Source organism: Plectropomus leopardus, chromosome 15 (genome assembly GCF_008729295.1).
Source record: "Plectropomus leopardus isolate mb chromosome 15, YSFRI_Pleo_2.0, whole genome shotgun sequence".
Lineage (NCBI taxonomy): Eukaryota > Metazoa > Chordata > Actinopteri > Perciformes > Serranidae > Plectropomus > Plectropomus leopardus.
The window spans coordinates 32,281,123-32,300,965 of NC_056477.1; the positions used below are offsets into that span (position 1 = coordinate 32,281,123).

The 19,843-nt window shown below is 40.1% G+C and overlaps 1 protein-coding gene across 1 annotated transcript; it reads right to left on the bottom strand.

The window, feature by feature from the left end:
- Positions 1-527: 527 nt before the first annotated feature.
- On the bottom strand, positions 528-17,114 carry polr1c (RNA polymerase I and III subunit C). The gene is given in 10 exon segments (XM_042502052.1): positions 528-1,265; positions 2,506-2,622; positions 5,690-5,780; positions 5,782-5,840; positions 10,305-10,457; positions 10,634-10,765; positions 11,870-12,002; positions 13,220-13,327; positions 16,047-16,118; positions 16,990-17,114. Coding segments are annotated over 10 exon segments (1,068 nt in total). The 5' UTR covers positions 17,062-17,114; the 3' UTR covers positions 528-1,134.
- Between the last annotated feature and the right edge of the window lie 2,729 nt (positions 17,115-19,843).

Consider the following 19,843-nt stretch of genomic DNA (forward strand, 5'->3'; position numbering starts at 1 on the left):
TAAATCTGTGAAAAATGGGAGACAAAACATTGTGTTAAAAATTTTGTCCAGTGTAGACTAATCAGGTCTATAAAAACTTGAGATAATTATAAAGAATCATTACTGATTTTGCATGATAAAAAAGTAAACTGATAGTCCTGCAAGTACATCATGCACATCAGCATTATGTCCATTTGATCTTTCATTAAAGATCATTCAGTTATAGTCAGGGCTTCACATCTGTACAGATGTTATCTTAAGAATCTTCACATCTCACTGACCACAAGTCTCTAAATACTTCTTTTCTTTTAAAAAATATTATTTATTTGGCATGTTTGCCTTAATTCAATAGGACAGATTAAGCGTGAAAGGGGGAGAGACACAGGACGACATGCAGCTGAGTGCCACAACTTGGAGTCAAAGGTGCTGCTGCTGCAGCAAGCACATCACCTCTGTACATGGAACGCCTACGATACTCACGTGAGCTACTGGGCACCTCTGCATTGCTCAATACTTTATGAGTAAAACAGTCCAATGTTGACATCCAGTACTTTCCATATAGTTTATGATGAATGCATTTAGTCTCTCTGGCAGGTAACTGCACCATCAGCCACAACACATGCTCTGTTAACAGAATTATCCTACAAACTACACAAATCAAATCTAAATCTCACCAGTTCAATGAAAATTAAAAGTTTATCTGAAATGTCATATTGCTGAATCAACATCTTAACCAACCAGCTTTTTGATCATGTGAGAGCCAGGTGTCCCCCATCATGCCCTGGGCGATGTTGTGAATTTATTGTTGCCTACTTGCGCACAACATCAGAGCTAGTCGGCAAAAGCAAAATCAGAGAGCAAAGTCAGACCACAAACCTGACTTGCATGCATTGTACGGCGATGAATGATTTTGCCCAGGCCTGGCTCATCTCCGAACAGCAGTGATGTTTTATTAGCTTCAGCATGTTTACTTAAGAAAAGTCAAGAGCAGGGCACAAAACACTAAAGAAAACAGTTTCTTCACATACCTAGATGTAAGTCCAACTACCATAATTATATCTGCTTTTGAAAAGGAGGAACAGTATCAACAATATCAGGCCTGACAAACTGTGGCTTATGTCAACATCAGCTCCACTGTGGTTGTTCTGAGCATGCTCAGTCAGGACTTCCCTCCATGGCAGTAGAGTCCAGTTCATTCAGAAACCTCTGACACTTGGCCATGAGGACTTTGATGGCCTCTGTGACCAGGACATCTGGAGGCAGGATGCCGGTCGACTCCACAGTAACTGTTTGAGAGGAAGAGATCCATGAGTGGACATTAGGCCTGCACGCTATCAGGAAAGCATGATATATATGAATATATTATATGTCTCACAATAAATCAACAAATTTTGAAGTACACAGTTTAATGTATTTCTGTTTGAGGACAGACCCCAGACAATGACTGGCCTCTGCACACTGAATAAGAAAATGTGATGTGGTGATGTTAATGGGTTTTCAGTGGAGTTCCTGGAAGACATAGGTGCTAATTTTCAGTGGGTCCAAATAAAATTTGTGTTTTTGACAAAATGTAGTTTTAAACTCATTTTGTTATATGGTTCTAATTATGGTTTTGTATGTATGTGTATGTATAACATATGTATTTATATATGTGTGTGTGTGTGCGTGTATATATATATATATATATATATATATATATATATACACGCACACACATACATACATACATACACACACACACACACACACAAACACACACACACATATATATATATATATACTTTCTTGCAAAAACATTTCTATGATGTGTACTTCTATCACACCTGGAAGTTCTTTCATCATGTATAAAAAACATGCATTAAAAAAATTATGATTAAGGTGTAATATTACATCCTTAATTATTTTTTATATATATGTCATGAATAGTACTACTTTTCCATAAACAAGTTTCAAGACGATAGGAAGAATCCTTCATGTGAAACTATAGTTTAAGTATCAAAAAAGTTAATCAAAATGAGATAATATGTCCATTTTATGGAAACATGTATTATGGATGCTTCAAAATAAAGATATTTAAAACATGTATAGAAAAAGTGCCTTCTGTGTAACCTTCTATTATGAATTTGATTACTGTAACCATTCAGCAATACAGTGACATGAAAATATGTTGCCAAGTTTCTTTAGGGTCTTAAATGTTCAGGACATATTTCAACCCAATCCAATGAAAAAATAGTGATTGGTGAGGTCACACACAGTCACACACACACACACCCACACACAGAGGAACAGACAGAAACAGAGCTCTTTATGTGACCAGCAGACCAGAGAAGGAGAGTCCATGGTGACCGCTGCAGAGAAATGCACTTCTGGTATTAACAGCCAGGTGATTGTTGCTTTGTATTTACCATACACATATGAAAGTAGTATTGATCTTCTCGCATTGTTTTGATTGACTAGGACTTTTGAATTCTGTGTGGAAAGCAGTTATGTGCAGTGCATGCACGTGAATAAGGTTTGTGAACGTACAGATAAAATGGTCTCGCAGTCTTCTAAGCGTCACCACATTCTTCAGGTCATCATGTCGGAGGACTTCCCTGCTGCATGTATCCAAGCGACTGTTCACTACTTTAGCAACCTTCTTCCCTGAGGTGGACAATACAAGATGACAGATGATTTTATTTACACAGCTGAAGGACTCAATCCAGACTAACTAAGAATTTAACTCCTCTGCCTTCTATCATCTTTACATTCTTGCTTGGGCACTGTGAGACTATATAAAACAGACGTCTATTAAATAAAATGATCAAATGGGTGAAAATGTATTATTTTTAATAAAAAGGTTATTCAGTTTTTTCTATTTTTCAAAAGTCTTAAGGGGATACTCTGGCAGTTTCCATCCAGGTTTAATCATGAAAAATGTGGGTATTATGTGTAAATAAATTAGGGTAAACTTCCCTCCATCTAACTAGTTTCTAGAACTGTCGAGCTGTCTCTCGAAACTACACAATGTACTTCCACATTTTCTTATTACCCACCACCGATGCCACCACCATGGACACAAAAAGTAAAGGAGTACATCAGGAGACTAGATTATGTTATTGCACTGCCTTTTTCTCACATAAAATGTTTTCAAAACACATTTTAACACCCTGTTTAGTTGAAATAGCAAGGTTTTGTTAACAGGGAGCAGGCTCTATACTGCTTCCTGCACAGTGAAAATGGAGGCTGAAAAAACTGAGACCAAACAGTGAAACTAAGCAGCACTGATCAAATATAAACCAAGTTTCTCTCACTGAGTTACTATTCCTCACCTGAGGAATGTTTTTAGAAACATGGTTCAGGCCGCCAGCTCACTGACTCTTTGGCTGAAAAATCTTACAAGGCGGTGAGGCCGCCATGACGAATAACCTAGCTATCCTCCAAGCTTATCAGGCCTGCCTCCTGCGTGACCTAGAATGCAAGGCCACCATAGAGACATATATACGGAGCTCAGAAAAGCAACAGATTTCTCTTTAAGCATGATCATATGCACTGCTCAGGACGCTGGGAGAATTATGGGCTTCTCAGTGGTTACCCAATGTCATCTCACCCAGATGAACCCACTGAAAGAAAAAGAAAAAGATTCATAACCCCTGGCCAGCCCACTTTGTCCCTCCTACCCAGCCCAGCTCTGCCAGCTCATCCTACTCGTGGGAGAGGCCCCGACAATCGGAGGTGAGCCAATCTACCCAGCGCTCAACCAGTCGAAGCTGGCTCCCTCACCCTCTCTGCCAGCAGCAGCCCAGCCAGGTGGGCAGAGGTAAAAAGCCATGCAGGACCTTGTTACTCCCTTTGGGGGAGAGGGCATGAACGACACCCTCCTGTCAGGACAATTGTTCCCACAGCAGCAAACGAAAGCTGGTGTTATAGTGTCCCTTGCTATTGAAAAACACTCAGCAGACACAGTCACTAAGCACACACCCTCACAACCCCGCCCTCTTGTGGCGAGAGGCCAGCACTGTCAAACAGGCTGTTAATATGGAAGCAACTTCGCTATCCATCTCCATGGATTCTGAACACTCTAAAGAAAGGCCATGCTACAGTTTGCTCGCAGTCCAACATGTTTCACTGTGTTATACAGGCCCAGCTAGCCCCAGTTCTAGTACAGGAGAGATACTTTTGCTTCGTGCCCAAACATGTTTCAACTTCTGTGAGTCTGCAGTTGAATCCCTGGTCAATGCTAACACGCCTGTCTGGGGACAGATAGTTGCGTATATATAAAGGACATCTCAAGCTCTATGCCAGAGTCACACGGTCTCAGCGCATCAGTGGATGGTGATGCCAAGACTGATGGTGGCAGCATCAGCAGTGCAGCAGTACATAAACCAACAAGGCGGAGTCCACTCCACAGCCCTAAACCAAGAGGCATCTCAGGTGCACTTGTGGGCACACAATCACTTACATTCGATGTCAGTGGCACACATTCAGGGCCAGCTGAATGAACTTTGGATTTGGTTCTACTGAGCCCGTGTCGATGTGTTCACATCACGGCTCTCAATGCACTGCCCACTTTGGTTCACCATTCACAATGACTATCCTCTGCTAGGGAAGGACGTGCTGGCATCCCCGTGGCTGAAAGAAAGGCTCTATGCATTTCCCCCTATCCCACTGATCCAGCAGGTTCTGGACAGAGCCTAATGATACAGCTGATTTCAAATATCTATCTCTGAAGACGGTGTTATTATTAGCCCTGTCTACAGCAAAAACAGACAGTGATTTGATCGTCATGTTGGTGCGGCACTCACATATGACGTTTTTGACTGATAAGCGGCGCATCTCCCTATTACCTAACCCTGCTTATCGGCCAAAAAATATTGGGGCTAGCTTTAGATCTATGCTTGTGGATCTGGTAGCTTTTGGCCCCCCTCGTTTCGCATCAGCAGAAGAGGGGCACTTACATAGACTGTGCCCTGTCCGTGCACTCTAGTCATATTTGGAGAGGACAAGTGAGCTGCGCCATTCTGACCACCTGTTTGAAAGAGTGAGAGCAATTATCATGTCGTTATCATGTAAACAGAGGAGGTGGAGAGGAGGGGGGGTACTTAGGGCTCCATCTCAGCTGTGACTTTTCTGTTTTATATAAATCACTTTATTTTAAAAAATGTGTGTCATCATTGTATGACAAAAACTTAAGATATTCAACCATCAAATGCATTACACATTTATTAAAAATCCGTCGTTGTCCCCAAAGGATCAATGCAGTGCTGCCCGAGGGGTCAAAGGTCATGGCCATTCAGTGTTAGTTTCAGCTTTGCCCCTGACAAGCAGAGATTTTTCTGGATCTGTTAGCAGTTAGCTGTTTACCTGTAAAATGTTCCAAAGAAGAAACTTCTAACTTTCTACAGCTCTTCCAGCCTTCCCAGTCCTATCCCAAATTTCTGAATTCTTTTAATTGGAACACGCTATAGGCATCAAATTCAGAATGAGTGTATATTTACAAAAAATGATTAAAAAACTTTAATATCTTGTCTCAGTACTGCATTCAACTGAATACAGGTCAAAAAAGATCTGAACATCATTGCATTCTGTTTTGATTTACGTCTGCTTTACAATTTACGTTTTACACAGTTTCCCAACTTTTTTGGAACTGGAACTGCAATTTGTTTCATCATGACCGCTACAGAGCTGCTTTGTTTTTGATTTTAGATTAGAGAGGTTAGCTGTTACTTACCATTTACATGTTCTATGTCTATAACTCCTCGTGAAAAGCAGCGTTTTAAGCGCTCTGCCTTCTCTCCCTCCACCGGCTCCAGCAGGGTGATCTTCTGGGAGGAGTCGGTAACTAGCTGTGGCAACTGGAGAGAACTTGGCATGGTCCTTACCTGAACAGAGAACGATTATCAAAGTACATATCAGTAAGCAATACACAGCCATGACAAACCAGAGTTGGGACCAGGTTTCAGAGTTGCAGTCCTTACACGCTTCTCTGAGCTTCCTCTAGCACAGTCACACACCCATAATGTAAATGTTATAAAAACAGTGTCTGTCCCCCGACCACTTCATTTGTTTAATACTAAAATAAACAAAAGGGGAGTTGTACATGAAAATCTCATAAAAATTAACTCATCTCCTGTCATACAGCATCATAACAGGAGAATTAAATGCGGACTCTTGAACGTTAGATCCTTATCAACCAAGGCTCATTTAGTCACTGATTTAATATCGGATAACCATATTGATTTATTATGCCTCACTGAGACCTGGCTTTGTCCTGAAGCGTACGTTAGCCTGAATGAATCCACTCCTCCTGGTCATATAAATAGTCACGTTGCGCGGGACACTGGCCGAGGAGGGGGAGTCGCTGCTATTTTTGATTCAAGCTTAGCAATTCACACTAAGGCCAAGTTAAACTATAATTCATTTGAAAGCCTTTTTCTTAGTCTTTCTCACCCATCCTGGAAAACTTTACAGCCAATTCTATTTGTCATAGTGTACCGCGCCCCCCGGCCCATACTCTGAATTTCTATCTGAGTTCTCTGAGCTTATATCAAGTTTAGTGCTCAAATCAGACAAAATTATTATCGTAGGGGATTTTAACATTCACATGGATGTTAATAGTGACAGCCTTAGTTCTGCTTTCTCCACACTTTTGGATTCAATAGGCTTCAGTCAGTGTGTACATAAACCCACCCACCGCTACAATCACACCCTCGATTTAGTCCTTGCGTATTACGGCATTGATATTGCAGATTTATCAGTCTTTCCTGAGATTCCTGCTCTGTCTGACCATTATTTGATAACTTTTAATTTTTTATTACTTGACTACAAGCCTCTCAGTAAGAGCTACTCTTCTAGATGTCTATCTGACTCAGCAGTGGCTAAATTTAAGGAAATAATTCCCTCTGCTTTGACATCATTACCATGTCTTACAACTCCTGAGCACACTACTACTAACTTAAGTCATTCCCAAATTGACTGTCTCATCGATAATGCTACTGGCTCACTGCGATCAGCTCTCGACACTGTTGCACCCCCTTCAAGAAGAAAATAATGAAACAAAAAAAAATTAGCCCATGGTTTAACCTCCAGATTCGCAAATTGAAACAAACATCGCGAAAATTTGAAAGACATTGGCGTTCGACCAAACTGGAAGAGTCCCGTTTAGTCTGGCTGGACAGTCTTAAAGTCTATAAGAAGGCCCTCCGCCATGCCAGGGCAAACTATTATTCATCACTAATTGAGGAAAACAAAAACAATCCCAGGTTTCTTTTCAACACTGTAGCCAGGTTGACTCAGAGTCACAGCTCTATAGAGCCCTGTATTCCTTCGGCCCTAAGCAGTGACGACTTTATGAATTTCTTTAATAATAAAATCATAACTATTTCGAGATAAAATCCATCACCTCTTACCCTCAACTGACCTGACCCCGGACTCAGATAGCCTGATTATGGCAGCAAGACCCGAAATTTATCTAGACCATTTCTCCCCCATTGACCTTCATCAACTCTATACTTTGGTTTCTGCATCTAAGCCATCAACATGCCTGCTAGACCCCATCCCAACTAAGCTCCTTAAGGAAGTTTTTACCTTTATTAGACAACTTTTTATTAGATATAATCAACGCGTCTTTATTGACAGGTTATGTACCCAGTCTTTTAAAGTAGCTGTCATTAAACCTCTTCTAAAGAAGCCCACTCTCGATCCTGAGATTTTAGCTAACTATAGACCGATATCTAATCTCCCCTTTATTTCTAAAATCCTTGAGAGAGTGGTTGCTCATCAGCTCTGTGACTTTCTCCGAGACAACAGTTTATTCGAGGACTTTCAGTCAGGCTTCAGAGTTCATCATAGCACAGAGACGGCACTAGTAAAAATTAATAACGACTTATTTATCGCTTCTGACACAGGTCTGGTCTCTTTTTTAATCCTATTAGATCTCAGTGCTGCATTTGACACCATTGACCATCAAGTCTTACTGCACAGACTTGAATCCTCAATTGGCCTTAAAGGAATGTCACTAGCCTGGTTTAGGTCATACTTATCAGATCGTTCCCAATTTGTTCACATCAATGATCAACCCTCCGCACATACAAAGGTCTGCTTTGGAGTGCCACAAGGTTCGGTGCTTGGACCAATCCTTTTCACTTTATATATGCTTCCTCTAGGCAACATAATTAGAAAACATTCCTTAAATTTCCATTGTTATGCTGATGATACGCAATTATATCTATCTATGAAACCAGATGAAACTGATCAGCTATCTAGACTTCAAACATGTCTTAAGGATGTAAAAGCCTGGATGAGCCGTAATTTCCTGATGTTGAATTCAGACAAAACTGAAGTTACTGTTCTTGGCCCAAAACACCTCAGAAGCTCCTTTTCCAACAATTTAATTTCTCTAGATGGCATTACCTTGGCCTCTAGCACAACTGTAAGGAACCTCGGAGTTTTATTTGACCAGGATTTATCCTTTGCCTCCCATATAAAACAAACTTCAAGGACGGCTTTCTTTCACTTGCGTAACATCGCAAAAAATTAGACATATCCTATCACAAACAGATGCTGAAAAATTAGTACATGCATTTGTCACCTCTAGGCTGGATTACTGTAATTCCCTATTATTTGGTTGCCCCAACAAATCTCTTAGGTCTCTCCAACTGGTGCAGAACGCTGCTGCTCGTGTTTTAACGGGAAGCAAGAAAAGGGATCATATTTCTCCTGTTTTAGCTTCTTTGCACTGGCTCCCTGTGAAATCCAGGATTGAATTTAAAATCCTCCTCCTTACTTATAAAGCTCTAAATGGTCAGGCTCCATCCTATCTGTCACAGCTCATAGTTCCTTACCAACCCTCAAGATCACTGCGCTCTGAAAACGCAGGGTTACTTGTGGTTCCCAAAATTTCCAAAAGTAGGTTAGGAACCAGAGCCTTCAGCTACCACGCTCCTCTCCTATGGAACCATCTTCCATTTTCGGTCAGGGAGGCAGACACCGTTTCAACTTTTAAGGGTAGACTTAAGACCTTCCTCTTTGATAAAGCTTATAATTAGGGCTGGCTCAGGTTGCCTGGTCCAGCCCATAGTTAGGCTGACATAGGTTTAACCTGCCGGGGGACTTCCTCTGATATGCTGAGCTCCTTTCCTTCTCTCAATGCTGCCATCAGAAATCATGCATGTCTGTTTACTGCATTGCCATGTGGCAAGCTTAACTTAGCTCTGTGATAGCCATGTGGTACTCTCACCACCTGGGGCTCGCGATTACAGAGCCTGGGTCTGTTGAACTGCACTACGCTAATCCCGTTGCCTCTCGGGAGCGTTCCTGCTCCCTTGTTTCCTAGTTTCCCTGGATCCTGGCCGTAACCTTGACTGTGCCTGACCGTGGTGATAGCTGTGCTGATGCTGCGACCCTGCCTTTGGTTGTGCTCGTGCTGTGGCTGTACTGATTCTGTGCCCCCGCTCGCCCTGATCGTGGTCTGGTCCTGGTTGCGCCGATGCTGTGATCTTGCCTTTGGACAACTCCCTTTCACATATGCATGAGACTGTTATCATCTCTATCAACATCATCATAGAGAGCAATTACTAATTTCACACCTACCGTTATTGTAATATGACATGCATCTGTTTCTATTGTTCTGTGCCCCCCCCCCCCCTCCTCTCCCCCCTCTCCCCCCCCCTCTCCCCCCTCTCTTTTCTCTTTCCTTTTTTGCCATGATTGTATTTCACTTGCTATTTACGACATCTATTGCTCATCTGTCCGTCCTGGAAGAGGGATCCCTCACTATCCTCTACCGCTCTTCCTGAGGTTTCTTCCTCTTTTTTTTTTTTCCCCGTTAACATTTTGGATTTGAAAACAGTTTTTCCTTGGGTGATGTGAGGGTCTAAGGGCAGAGGGATGTCGTACACTGTAAAGCCCTCTGAGGCAAACCTTGTTTTGTGATAATGGGCTATATAAATAAAACTGACTTGACTTGACTTGACTTGACTTGACTTGACGTGATGTATGAACATGGAAGGTGTGTTGTATAATTTGTACAGATGTTAAAACATTCGAAAAAAATGTAAAATACCTTATCAATAATGTATTCCACCAAAAAATAACACAGATTTTTGTAAACATGTTTTTGATGAAAGCTCTGTGAGAAACCATAAGTTATTATTATTTTGTCACTTTGGGATCTCAGTTCATGAATAAACTTTTCATGCTAAAGTACATTTTGGATTTGAAAACACGACCTGGAAATCAAACTTCATAGTAATTTAAAATGTAAACAAGGTTGCCCTTGTTCCCCTTAACTGTGTCTTCTGCACTGAGCTGGCCAGTCTCTCATCGGGACACTAAGCAGCTCTTACCGATTCCTTTGACACAGTGCATGACAATGTCCAGCTCCTGTCCTGGTCGTAGCTGAGCAATAAGGATGTCATCATTTACTGGTCCAATGATGAAGTCTGCAAACACGTCTGCCTGGTTCCCAATGGGGACCCACTTAATGTCCCTGGAATAAACTGAGACGAGACAGCACAGGACAGAGAATACAGACAAATATAATGCCATTATTGTTTGCTATAACACAGGGATATTCTTTCTAAATTATTTGGTTAGGAGGCTTATTTTCATCAATCACCATCATTTGTTCATCACATCTACTGTTCTTAATCATTTGGTGTCTACCAAAACGCACCCATGTGGTTTAGATACAACTCTTGTGGGTCCGAGGAGTCTTTGCTGGCTTTGGGGTTCCTGCTGCATTTGATCTTCAGCTGCAGTTGAATTGTATCTATTTCTGAACCATGTTCCTCTACAGAATCTTCATCTGGAATAAACAAAACAGAACCAAACATGTTCAGCTCTACTATGTTCACCTTCAGTCCATCTTATGAACGTATGTTCCACCATGAGGGCGGCAGTGGCTCGGGAGGTAGAGCCGGCAGAGTGTGCACTTGTCGGACAATCTGTGGTTCAATCTCCCACTCCTCCAGTCCACATGTCAAAGTATCCTTGGGCAAGATACTGAACCCCAAAATGCATGTAAATGTTTAACAGAGTAGCAGGTTGCAACTTGTATTGCAGCCTCAGCCACCAATGAATGGAATGAATGAGACATGTAGTAACAGCTCCTCAACAGAGAGTTGCTATACCATCTACCCATACACTACAAGGCCAAATGAGTTCCCCACTATACTAGTACAAATCTGCTATGATATGTTGATGATAGAACTGGCTAGAAGATAAGAAGTCTACACCAATGAGGTGTAGTTAAATTACTGTGACTTTCCTGCATCTTACACCTAAAATAAAATTGCCACAAAAAACTAAAATGCATACTTTGATAATGTCTGTTTTTTAAAAACATTGTCAGATGAGAACTTGGTATTAAATATTACTATAATGTTTGTTATATGTAGGGTTTGGATCAGATGGCTGGTTCCATTTTGTGTTGTGTTTGTTAGAGAAAGAAGTTCTACTCACTATCATCACTGTTTGAGCCTTTGATGAAACGATAAGCCCATCCTAATTTTATTTATGTCATGGTGATATACATTAAGCTAATCGACTCGACAATTTTGAGTGGTTAAAAATAAGGTGTAAAAGTCAGTAGGTCATAGCTGTTATTTCATTGTGCCATACACACATATTCTGTTCAGCTCATTTTCAGGTTTCAGCTACAGGTTGTCAGTGTTATTCTTCTGACTATAAAATGGCTTTCTGCATACTCCTATTAACTTGTTTTTATTGAAAGCTAATTCTTTTTGCAGATTGCACAAGTAGGCCAATTAGAAGAGACTGGATCTTGGATAATGACTGAACAAAATGCTTTCCATGCCAAAACCTTCTCATGTGCCTTTTTGTAAACCACTGCAGCAGTGTAAAATGGAAGCGCTGTGGTGAACAGAAAGTTGTGTAAGTGTTGTTTTACCAGTGATCCTGTACTCAAACAGGCGAGGGTCAGCTTTGATGGGGACGAGGCCTAACCTGTGGGCCAGGACTTCATCTTGGACAATGGATGTGTTGTTATAGATAAACACCTTCTCTACAGCCATGGTAGGCACCTACAACCAAGAATAATGGAAAATTCTCACAATATATATGCATGAAATTAAAAACCTGCAAGAAACTGCCCAGATGTACACAGTACTTGTAAGCGTAATTGTGTGCTCTTAGAAAACAAACTGAGTAGAAAGGGCAATATATAAACAAAAAAAAAGACTTTAACAATATCTTATGTTAGGGCTGGATGATATGACAAAAATTATCACCATGATCATTTTTTCCCATATCGATCAAGAAGTCATTTTCCTCCATCAAATTAACACCTCAGTTGGACTGTAACTGGACTAGCCATTCTCTGCATGCTCCTGGTTGCTGCACCAGCCTCCCTCGGTGGTTAGGGATAGGGACTGTTGGTTATTCATGAGGGGGAAAGGGGTGCTGCAGAACAGGTAAGGTATTGTCAAAAGAAATGTAAGCACTGAAGAGGGACTTGTGTTTTTAATTTTGGCTTAGGTGAATAAAAGGTAGTATTTTATATTTATTTGAAATGAAAAAGTCACATCCCTGCCACCCCCCTCCTCTGATAGATAAAGTACAGTCCCATAACACTGGCACAGAAGCTAAACAATGTCCTGCTGTGGACGGGGCCGCAGTAAAACATATTTTTTCCAACTAAAAAATTTGAGAGGCCTATCAGTTTAATTGTAGAATACATCTGAATTCACTCCTCTTTACCTTCAACAACAGCTGATAGAGGCAGCAGTAGAGCAGCAGCTCCATTAATTATTATTATATATAATTAACAGAAATTATTGTAACAGTTATAATTGTGTTTCAGTCTATATCATTGACTATATTAAACAATATATGTCCAATAGCAACTAGCTGACAGGGGGCAAATCTCTACCTACTGTGCTGGAATTGTTCATACCTCTACTACCCCCGCTGCTTGTATACTGGGACAAGGAAAGTAGTCCAATTAAATGGCTAATTGAGCTCTAACTGTAGTTCGACAAAACTGTGGATGTAAACATACTGACTGTGGTGTGGAGAATAACACACACAGAAGAGCAGAGGCAGAGCAGAGAGGCAACAAGCCGACTGGCTGTTGTTGAGTTCATTTCTGCTGTGTGATAGAATATTAGATCTATTCATAATGAGGAGAAATGTCCAAAGTTTATCATTATTTGAGTTTTTTTCGCGATCAGTTATCATGTTTGTTTTATTACCCAGCCCTTATGTAGTTGTATGGATACGACAAGAATGAAAATCCTACCTCTGCCAGTAAGATCCTTCTGAAGGCGTTGGCAATGGCTGCATCTATCCCCACCATGTCAAACTCCATACTGCTCTCATCCAGATGCACTATATCAATTCTGAAGTTCTGCATATAAACACACATTAAAAGGAGTGTTATCAAACATCAGTTCACCCTCAATTGTAAAAAAACTCGCAATACTTAAAAACCCCAATTCCAATGGAGTTGGGACCTTGTGTAAAATGTCAATAAAAACAGAATACAATGATTTGCGAATTCTTTTCACCCTATATTCAACTGAGTACACTACAAAGACAAGATATTTAATGTTCAAACTGATAAACCTGTTTTTTTGCAAATATTCACTCATTTTGAATTTGATGCCTGCAACACATTCCAAAAAAGCTTGGACAGAGGCAACAAAAGACTGGGAATGTTGAGAAATGCTCAAAGAACACCTGTTTGGAACATTCCACAGGTGAACAGGTTCATTAGAAACAGGTGAGTGTCATGATTGGGTATAAAAGGACCATCCCCGAAAGGCTCAGTCGTTCACAAGCAAGGATGGGCAAGGTTCCCCACTTTGTGAACTGCATGAGCAAATAGTCCAACAGTTTAAGAACGTTTCTCAACATACAATTGCAAGGAATTTATGGATTTCACCGTCTACAGTTCATAATATCATCAAAAGATTGAGAGAATGTGGATAAATCTCTGCATGCAAGTGGCAAGGACGAAAACCAACACTGAATGCCTGTGACCTTCGATCCCTCAGGCGGCACTTCATTAAAAATCAAAATTGTTCTCTAAGGGATATTACCACGTGGGGTAAGGAACACTACGCACACGCAAGTTAAAACTCTACCATGCAAAGCGAAAGCCATATATCAACAGCACCCAAACACCGCTGGCTTCTCTGGGCCCGAGCTAATCTGGGATGGACTGACACAAAGTGTGCTGTGGTCTGACAAGTCCACATTTCAAATTGTCTTAGGAAATCATGATCATCGTGTCCTCCGGGCCAAAGACGAAAAGGACCATCCAGACTGTTATCAGCACAAAGTTCAAAAGCCAGCATCTGTGATGGTATGGAGTTGTGTTAGTGCCCATGGCATGGGTAACTAACACATCTGTGAAGGCACCATTAATGCTGAAAGGTATATAGAGGTTTTGGAGCAACATATGCTGTCATCCAAGCAACGTCTGTTTCAGGGACGTCCCTGCTTATTTTAGCAAGACAATACCAAGCAACATTCTGCACGTGTTACAACAGCGTGGCTTTGTGGTAAAAGAGTGCAGGTACTAGACTGGCCTGCCTGCAGTCCAGACCTGTCTCCCATTGAAAATGTGTGGCACATTATGAAGTGCAACATACGACAACGGAGACCCCGGACTGTTGAGCAACTGTAGTCGTACATCAAGCAAGAATGGGAAAAAAATCCACCTACAAAGCTTCAACAATTACTGTCCTCAGTTCCCAAACGCTTATTTAGTGTTGTTAAAGGAAAGGTGATGTAACACAGTGCTAAACATGCCCCTGTCCCAGCTTTTATGGAATGTGTTGCAGGCATGAAAAAAACAAGTTATCAGTTTGAACATTAAATATCTTGTCTTTGTAGTGTATTCAGTTGAATATAGGTTGAAGAGAATTTGCAAATCATTATATTCTGTTTTCATTTACATTTTACACAACGTCCCAACTTCATTGGGATTGGGGTTTGTACAATAAGTGCAGGACTCAAGTACTTCTTTCTGTGCACATACACAAATGCATATAACTTAAAATTACCTGCACCAAAATTTTCTTTACAGCACCATTTTATTTTCATGAAAATAGCAATATAAAATAGAATGACTACAATTATCACACTGGGGTTGTATGCATGCACGTTGCAAAGTGCATGTCCATGTCATACCACACTCATGTAGCCATCATGGTTGACAATGCTTCAAATGGTATGCAAAGAAGCTATAAATTCTGAAACATGGATGCTTCTCACACGTTCCTAACCTTTGAACACCAAATTTTTATCAGTTCATCTTTGTGTCCAAGTGGATGTTTGTGCCAGATAAGGGGACATTCCCTTCAGGCACTATGTATAAAATGTATTCATTGCTTGAGTCTCATGGTCAATGTGTGAGATCTGGCAGCTCTGCACAAATATATTCTACATTGAGTTACATGTACAGTAGCATCTAGAGCTGAATTTGTATCCACAGTTTAAATTTTTGTGCATTACCATGCATATGGACATGGTATTCCGAGCCCTCAAGTGTGACTGAAAAAAAACTAAAAGCAAAAAAGTCATTATTTCTTTTTGGGCCAGAAATGTGAAATATTCCAGCTTGACTTTCTTGCTTTTTATAGATACGTATGAATACATTTTAAAGATATAAACATTTCTTATAGCATTTCCCTAAAGACAGCCTTACACATATTAAGGAAAATGGATAGAAAGTGCTTTCTAGAACACAGCTTCTGTGTGCGCTTGATGAGGTCAAGTTAGCTCATTTTATAACCAGATCCTTAACGTCATAAAAGTTGTCATTAGAATAAAGATGATGATAAAGAATTAACGTTTAAACTTGGTTGGACCAACTGGCATTCTCTAAACAACTTAGCTGGTTGTAAACTGCCATTCTGCAAAGTAAAGGTTGTGATGCGGCTCCATACAGACAGAGGAGCAGAGTGAAGCAGGGAGGGAAGGAAAGAAGGAATAAGAGAAATTCTAATTCTTTGAGGTTTAGAAATGACTCTGTGTGGCAACGCCAGTGATGGCAAATACATCATTTTTTCCCCCTATCACCAACAACTATTTTTAGATCTTAAATGATGGAAATTTACCTTTTGAAATTTCTGCATATCCCAAGTATCATCATAGCCAGGGTAGTTGCTTGGGAAATCTGATGTATGAACCTAAAAGCAACAAATAATCATTCAATAAGCAAAAGAATGGACTTGGCTGCAAACATGAAAAATACAGAGCTGGGGGACTAAATTTAAAAACTAAATTTAGATCCACAGTGTATTCTTGGTTCTGAAGTGATGCTGATGCTGTTTGGCAGATGGTGTGGATTACTGCCTTGTGTGGCCAATCTGACATTTCTCAGTGATTAACCTGTAGTAAGGCCAGTGACAGCAGGCTGGGTGTGGTGGTGGCTGTTGCATGAATATTCTGCTCAGCACCTGTGACTGGCATACAGATCTCTTCCTGTTATGTAGAGAGCTTCTGGACATCGAACACAGACTGACAGTACCTATCATATTAGCCTATAGTCTATTGTACATATATCATGTAAATAAATAATAAACTTACTGTTCAGTCGCCACGATATATATTGTAATTGTTATATTATAAATTCTTACTGATATTGTGAATACCACTGAGCAAAATCACAAGTTACTACATTCAAGCGATATTCAGTATTTTAAGTAGTCTAGTAGAGCTCACAGTAAGTTCAACCATCAGATATGATTCATCAGGCAAAGCAGAGCGGACTAATGTTATGCGGTGACTGGCAAAGTCCTGTCGTCCTCCCAGAAAGCATCACATTGACAGTGAGATGGCACTAGCTCTCATATTTAATGCCATGAGTGTGCAGGACGGCTCTGTATTACACACACACTATAACACACACTGACTGTCCTGATGTTGAGACTGGACTCCGCAGGCTCTTCTGCTGTTGTGGTCCGCTCCGGCCTCTGAGCTAATACATGCTGTCACACTATGTCCGCTGCAGCTGCCGCGGGATGTTGTCATAAAATCATCGTTAAAAAACGGACTTACATTCTTCACACCAAATTCACCCAGTATTACTCGATTACGGATTTCTTCCACGTTCTTCATGATCGCAGCCATCTTGCCATGTAGCTCATGCAGAGAATGGATGATTAACGCGTCATCTCCGTTCACGGAAGTAAACACTGCATGCTACCAGCTCAAGCCCCCAGGAAGTGCGCCACCCTCTGAAGCAAAATTTACATAGTGGCCGAAAGTGGAACTACAGCGGCACGTGATGCACACTGGCCCAGAAAGACTTTTCCACATGTGTTAACATTAGGAAAGTACGACGGAGGATTAGGGCCACATTAAATAATTATTTACGAGATTAAAGTCATTAGTTACGAGAAAAAACTCATTATTAACGAGAAAAAAGTCATTATTAACGAGATTAAACTCATTATTAACGAGAAAAAAGTCATTATTAACAAGGGTAAACTCATTATTAACGAGAAAAAAGTCATTATTAACGAGAAAAAAGTCATTATTAACGAGATTAAACTCATTATTAACGAGAATAAAGTAATTATTTATGAGAATAAAGTCATAATATTCATACCTGCTGCTTTTAGAGACCATTGTCAAAATGAGGGCTACGGAGGATTTGTTTCTTGAGACACAACGAAACCCCTCTGAATAGCCCGTAGATGCATCCAACGATAACCCTGCAGTTGACCAGTTCCAGCCATTTCCCCCTCCAGAAAAGCAGCAACATCCTCCAAGTCCGACTGGTTCTTTCGCTGGAAAAGATGCAATTTCTTGCATATTCTTTTTAAAGTCCTGATACTTATGATAATGTGATGCTGATGTACCAAAAGATTATGTATCTCCTTGTTTGTGAAACCTATCCTAAAATACAACTCAACCAAATCCTCTGTAGCCCTCATGTTAACAAGTGTCTCCAAAAGCAGCAGGTTTGAATATTATGACTTTATTCTCATAAATAATGACTTTTTTCTCGTTAATAATGAGTTTGATCTCGTTGAATAATGACTTTTTTCTCGTTAATAATGACTTTATTCTCGTTAATAATGAGTTTAATCTCGTAAATAATGACTTGTTTCTCATTGATAATGACTTTTTTTCTCGTTAATAATGAGTTTTTTCTCGTTAATAATGAGTTTTTTCTCGTTAATAATGAGTTTAATCTCGTAAATAATGACTTTTTTCTCGTTAATAATGAGTTTAATCTCGTAAATAATGACTTTTTTCTCATTAATAATGACTTTTTTCTCATTAATAATGACTTTTTTCTCATTAATAATGAGTTTTTTCTCGTAACTAATGACTTTAATCTCGTAAATAATTAATTTTTTTTTTCCTTAATGTGGCCCTAATCCTCCGTCGTAGGAAAGAGACCTCCTTAAATCACTGGATAAATTTTTTTGAGACATGTTGACTTTTCAGAACGCATTTTTTATAGCCATTCTTAAAAACATTAAGTCCTAAAGACGTAAAATATACGGAGCCCCTCTGGTGACATTAGATGAAAAAAAAATAATGCGTGGCCACGCGTTATTATCTCGTGGCCACGAGATAATAACGCGTGGCCACGAGATAGTTAATGTGTGGCCACGAGATAATAACGCATGGCTACCAGATAGTTATTGTAGTCATCCCATGCAGACTGTTGCTTTTATCATGGACAAGTTTGATTTAATTTCATTTTATTTTAATATAGGAATGAATTACAATGACATACTTAAGTCACTTGCGGCAAGGCATGGAGTAATTCTTAGCAAGAGATACTTAATTCGGCTGCTCAAAATCCCGCTACCGAAGGTGAATTATTTATTCATTTTCTCGTGGCCACGCATTAACTATCTCGTGGCCGTGCGTTATTATCTCGTGGCCACGCATTAACTATCTTGTGGCCACAAGTTATTATCTCGTGGCCACGCATTAACTATTTCGTGGCCACAAGTTATTATCTCGTGGCCACGAGATAGTAATACGTGGCCACGCATTATTATTTTTTCATCCAATGTCACCAGAGGGGCTCCGTAAAAATGCACTATTTTCCGACTCAAGATTTGGAATTCGGTGTTTATCCAGACATAAAATGAATGCGCATCGGACCCGCGGGACTCTACCGTGAGAACGCGCATGTAACTTTAAGAGTTTCTGACTCAACACAGGCTTCGTACCGGCTGTAGTAATGGATGTCTGTATCAGAGATCGTATACACTGTCTGCGGTCTGTATTCAAGCTACCAGTTATCAGTGAGCAGCGCGGAGCTCTAGTGACAGTTACTAAAAGGTACTGAGGTAGTATTTTTTAAAGTTGAGCTGTGTAATACAACACGGGGCAATATTACAAGGCACCACCTTTTATTACCTTTTTATGGGCACAACATGTTCCGAATCTGTTAATTTGATTTCTCCGGTCGAGATTAGGATATGATTCCCTTATGAGTTGTATGTATATATATATATATATATATATATATATATATATATATATATATATGTGTGTGTGTGTGTGTGTGTGTGTGTGTGTGTGTGTGTAAAGAGAGATAGACATACTAATACTAATACTACTAATCTGATAATCAGGTAAATATTAAAACCGACAGCACCGCTGTCCTTATACCGCCGATTAGCTGCTGTTGCTAATAAGCTAAGCTACTAGAGGAATGCTCCTGCACTGTACACTTCGAGCACTCGGGTCATTTTTTTTCTTTACAATTTACAGCATACATAATAATCATTGTCACAGCCATGGGGTTAGAGAAAGAAGAAGAGAAAAAACACAACACGGAGAGAAGAGAAAAGAAAGAAAGAAATGGAAAACAACAAACAAACAAAAAAAATGCATGCATGATAATATATATATATATACAAGTTTTAAAATATTTTTC